Here is a 5,212-nt window from a genome sequence, read left to right as displayed (position 1 = left end):
TCTTCTCTGTTTCCTGCCCCAAGCACCTTCAGCCTTAGGCTTCAACCAGGCAACTGAGAAACAGGACAACTCACAAGGAAGGGCCACACACTTCTGAACAGCTTTCTTTCTTTCTTCTTTTTAATGAAAAAGAAATAAGAAAAGCAAACAACACTTCTCTGGGTGTGCTGTGATAAGACACCACAGCCTATAAAGAAACTTACAAAACCAAGAGAGAGCAAGCAGGCCCAGAGGCTGTGCTTACAGCCACCCTGCCCTCCGAGGACAGAGACTCCTCCCTCCAGGCCATTGTTTTCTGAGACAAGTGTCCACCTCTCCAGGGCTATAAAAAGGGACATGCTTATTCTGCTTATTTGGCTTTGTTTCTCTTGGAAGCCCGAGCCATATCTTGTTCATTGGTCCATCACACACACACACACACACACACACACACACACACACACACACACACACACAGGAAGCAGGGATTTACGAGATTTTGCAGGTGGGAGGTACTGGGCTGGGATTTTAGGGGTGCATACCATTCTTCTCACTGACCTCTGGCTCTGCTCAAGTTCTGAGGGAGGGCAGGAAAGTGAGACCCTGCATTGCATCTGCTAGAGCTACTGTCCTTGGGGGACACGTCACTGGGCACTCTGCTGCTGCTTCCCCTCTTGAGTAGTAGCTAAAGGAGTGCCTGTGTAAGCTGAGGCAAAAAGAAAAAGGACAGCAGGGCTAAGTCGTACCCAAGTTGGCGTTAAATTCTCATGGGTAACCAGAAGGCAGTGGAGAGGTACGCATGCACTTGCCATCATCAGCTTCTTATGCTGACTCTCTCAATCAGTTCCTCCACCACAGCCCCTTTTATCCAGTCTTTGAGGGTTGCCCAGACCCTGCTTTGACATCTTTGTCATTTCCATGACCCCGGAAAGGCTGACAACATTCTCATGCCTTAATTTCATGATCTGTCAAATGGAGGGGGTCATATGAACCTCAAAGGATGACTGTACATAGTGTGACCATGTCATTAAAAAGCCCATGAATGGACCCAGAGCATAGTAAGTGCTCAACAAATGGCCACATCACCGGTCTGCCCATTGTAGTTAACACATCCGTGTAGATTCAGATTTGATCACAGATTCTTTCTAGCTTCCTGTGCTGTCTGTGAAGTTCAAAAGTCTCATTTCTTGGGGGTAGTGGAGGGTCTGGTCTGGAGGACCTCCATTGCTTTTCCCTTAGACAGCTCTGTGGACCAGAAGCTGTCTGTTCCTAGACTTCGGTGCCTTCCCTGGGGAAGAGAACACTGTTGGTGTTAATGCTATTGTAGAAATGTGGGCTGAACTGGTTGAGGACAGAGCCTCCATAGCCTAGAGCATTGGTGGGGACCGGGTTGGCCCAGTCACCCCCACTCCCGTGGCTACTGAGGTTGGTGAGGGGAGTGTAGGAGTTGAAACTTAGTGAGTTCTGCCCCATCTTGTCAGTTGGCTCCGGGCTCAGTCCTGCTGTGGCCACCGAGCGGCTCATGGGGTTTGTCCCACTCACATAGGCTGTCATGGTGGAGAGGAAGTTGTTGAGGCATGGGGTGCCAGAGGGGGCAGGGGAGGCCCGCTTCTCTGGGGAGCTGGTGGTGTCTGGTGAGGCAGTGTCTAAGACATCCTGAGGCTCCGTGGGCTTGGGACTGCCTGCCAGGAGACCGGTCTCCGTTTTCTCCGACGCCAAGGAGCCTGTGCTAGAAGACGCGTCTGATTTCCTCTTCCTCTTCCTGCGGAAGTTTCCATTGTCGAACATCTTCTCACAGTTGGGGTCCAGAGTCCAGTAATTCCCTTTGCCTGAGACAGAAGTGGGAGATGTGAAGGAAATAGAGAGGTGGACACAAGATCGCATTCTATTCGTCTGCAACATCCTAAACTAAAACCAGGGGCAACAATGCCCAGAAAAGAGCAAAGCCTGGCACAGAAATGAAGAAATTCCATGACATCTGCCCACCTACCACCTCTCTCTGAACACCCCCCACAACCTGTCTCTCTCTAAGCACTCCTCCCACATGCCCATGTCTCTGTAAGCACACTCCTGCACACCTATCTCTTTCTAAATACCCTGTACCTCCCCCACAAGAGGCTCTGGGAGTGCATGGAAATGCAGCACAAGTTATGCCTGAAGGAAGTGACAGGATTGATCCTTTTAAGGGTAAAGTTTCAGGATGCAGGGACCCAGAGAAGGGTGGGGCACTGGTGGGGGCCTCTATTTATTACTAAGGTCCAGGAAAAGCCAGGAAAGAGTTCTGGACTCCTGAATACGCATCCTGAAGATGACTTGAGCCTTAGCTTTGCTCCTCAGTGACAATTGACTTTGGATAAATCTGTTTTCTAGTCTGAAAAGTTCCCCTGCCTCCCCAGACTCACTGATGGACAGGAGAGACATTACATGTGTCCAAGAGCTGTACAACTGAGGTGCCACCAGAAGGGAAACCCCGACTCTTCCCTGCTACTCTGAGCTGGAAAGTGGGGAAAGACCTTGAATGGGACAGTCTCTCTTCTGAGGGACAAATAGATCTGACGAAGGCTGACTTCAAAAGGGGCAGAGGTAGGGTTCCAAGCTATACCCTGGCTTCCTGTGGGAGAACAAAACTAGACTTCAATTCTGGAAACTGGATCCAGGAATATTTTACACTCCTCTCTGCAAGTGTCTGCGGCTCATCATTTGACAGGAACATTCCAGTCTCAGCAATGGAGCTGCCTTTAAGTCAAGTGCTATCACTACCACTCCAAACCATGGCACTCTGGGAAGGCAGCTTCACCCATGAACGCTATTTTCCTCATCTGAGCAATAGGTTCACAAAGAGACACCTTGCAGGGTGCTGCCAGGATTAAAGGAGGTTCTGTATGGAAGGGAGGACAGGCAGAGCCCTGTCACGAGGCCATCAATGGTGCCCAACCAAGGCCAGGTCCTCTCTGCTACAGGTGTGGCTGCTGCACACCTGGGCTTGACTTGATCTAGTTCTACCAGGGACTTCTTACGTGCTGGGCACTGAAGCACAGGTGAATTATAACGACTGCAGCGTATTGAGCTTTCGTCCACACCAAAGACTGTACAGAAACAATTTTAATGGACATCCTTTGCATCTTTGCCTGTTTTTAGATAAGTAAACTGAGACTCAGCAAGTTCAACCTCCCTGAGACAGGGAAGCCTGAATCTGCTTCCAGAGCCCATAACCTCCTCCACTGCGGAGTTCCTTTTTGCCCTGTCTCCTAGCAGCTTCCAGTTTTGTGGATCGAGTAGTGGCTGTAGTTAGAACTTTCTAGAATATAGTTCGGAGCAGAAATGAAACAAGTCCTTAAGGATCTGCAGCCTTCCCAGGGGTGGTCTCCTCCTCCGCGTGCACTGCGGTCTTACCTGGGTCGTCCTCGTCTCGGGGCACCTTCTTGAAGCAGTCGTTGAGTGACAGGTTGTGGCGGATGGAGTTCTGCCAGCCAGCCTTGCTCTTGTTGTAAAAGGGGAAGTTGTCAGCCACGTACTGGTAGATCTGGCTCAGCGTGAGGCGCTGGTCAGGCGCCCCGTGGATGGCCATGGCAATGAGAGCCGAGTAGGAGTATGGTGGGCGCACCAGCTTCATGAGCTCCTCCTGAGAGGGGATGGGCAGCCAGCCCAGGTCGCTGGGCAGAAGCTGCCTCTGCATGCCATAGGCCTGGGGCAGGAAGGGACTGGCGTTAGTACCAGGCAGGTAGGGCGGTGGGGTCATGGCTGGCCCGTTGAGCCAGAGATAGGGGTTCGGGGTAGCCCCATACTCTCCACCACCCTCGAAGGAGGTGGGGCGCTGAGGGCTGGGCATGCCCTGGGTGTGGAAGAAGTTCTCATAGTAAAGATTCATCTCCGGGGGCTCCTGGCCGATGCTGGGGAACTGGGGGCTGCATCGCGGTGGCGAGGATGCCGGGAGGTCGAAGGAGCTCATGCTGGGGCTGGGTGCGGGTAACCACCTGCTGCACCTGTGTTCTCTGGAGCTGTCCCTGACAGGAGTTCAGCTGGCCCTGGCCTCCTGTGACTTATACCCCGAGGGCTTGGCTGGGTGGCCCCACCCAGGGGCGGCCACCTGCCAGCAGGTCCCGGCCAGGACCCGCCTCCCTCTTTTCCCGGCTGGCTGTGGCCTAGGTTTCCACTAATGATACACTAAAGGAGACTTATTACAGCGGATACCCCAAATGACAAGGGTTCCCTTCATTTCCTCTCTCTGCTTGCTTTCTCACCATCCCAGCCTACCCTTCTCTTTCCCTCTCCTTTTCCCTCTCCTCACTTTTCCATCTCTTTCTCCCTGTCTTCTCTACAGCTTATTCTGTTTCTTTCTTTGTTTTTCATATTTGTTTCCCTTCTCTATGCCTGGTTCTGTCTCTGGCTCCCACTCCCTCTTGCTCCCCACCCCCACCCCTGGTTTCTCCTCTCACCCCTGCTCCTCATTCTCTAACCAATGCCCCGCCCCCACTCCCATGTAGCAACAGCTCCTGCTTTGGTGTTTGGAAGGGAAGATGCATTTTCTGGAGTTGCCAAGGAATCCCCCCAGCCCCTGGAGTGTCAGAGAGGAGCTTGGCCTCTGGAGAGGACTCACACCGCCCACCTCCTGCTCCTATCACACACACACACACACACACACACACACACACACACACACACACACTGCAGGCAGGCAGAAGGCAGTGGGAAGGCTACTGTGGACATGGCCTGGGGATCCACCAAGATGAGCAGCAGACTTCTTAAAAAGATCATCAATAGGGAGAGGATGGGAATTGGATTTTAGGGAGCAATGAGAAAGAACATCCATGATTCAAGTTTATTTCTAGCTCTAAGGCACAGAAGTCTCCTAGCTCCTCCGCTGAGCTAATGTCTGTGGAAGTCCTTGTGCAGAGGCCCCTGGCACTGAGGGAGCCATGCTCTGCCCCTGTCCTTCAGCTTCAGAGACAATGCTTACAACCAGGCCTCGCTTCCCTTGGCTGCTCAGCCAGGGCCAGTTTCCTCGTGGGTCCTACTGTAGATCCCGGCTTGAAGGTGGCTTGCCCAGCCTCTCTCCCGCTGCTTTACACACACATCAGGCTCTGAGCTTGGGAAGTGGCTGGAGGTCTCCTCGTGGGGCAGACAGTTCTTTCCTGATGAGGTTCTAGAAACCCCTAAACCATCTCTCTGATGGAACAAGTGGAGGAAACTTGACGCAAGCTGTCTCTAATGCCTCCTGCGGCCTTCCAGCTCT

The 5,212-nt window shown here is 52.6% G+C and overlaps 1 protein-coding gene across 1 annotated transcript; it reads right to left on the bottom strand.

The window, feature by feature from the left end:
* Positions 1–701: 701 nt before the first annotated feature.
* Foxi1 (forkhead box I1) lies at positions 702–3,978 on the bottom strand. Its single transcript, XM_059269199.1, has 2 exons — positions 3,373–3,978; positions 702–1,808 (listed from the first exon to the last, which is right to left on the bottom strand). Exons 1-2 carry the CDS (start codon positions 3,926–3,928, stop codon positions 1,249–1,251), a joined length of 1,116 nt encoding a protein of 371 aa, XP_059125182.1. The 5' UTR covers positions 3,929–3,978; the 3' UTR covers positions 702–1,248.
* Between the last annotated feature and the right edge of the window lie 1,234 nt (positions 3,979–5,212).

This window comes from Peromyscus eremicus, chromosome 8a (assembly GCF_949786415.1).
Source record: "Peromyscus eremicus chromosome 8a, PerEre_H2_v1, whole genome shotgun sequence".
NCBI classification, from domain to species: domain Eukaryota; kingdom Metazoa; phylum Chordata; class Mammalia; order Rodentia; family Cricetidae; genus Peromyscus; species Peromyscus eremicus.
The sequence above is the reverse complement of the archived record's forward strand: the minus strand, read 5'-3'. Positions and strand labels throughout refer to the sequence as shown.

Coding starts and splice junctions, on each gene's coding strand:
- Foxi1 (XM_059269199.1), bottom strand. CDS start 3,928: ATGAGCTCCTTCGACCTCCCGGCATCCTCGCCACCGCGATGCAGCCCC. Junction 1,809..3,372: donor CCGAGACGAGGACGACCCAG/GTAAGACCGCAG, acceptor CTTCTGTCTCAG/GCAAAGGGAATTACTGGACT.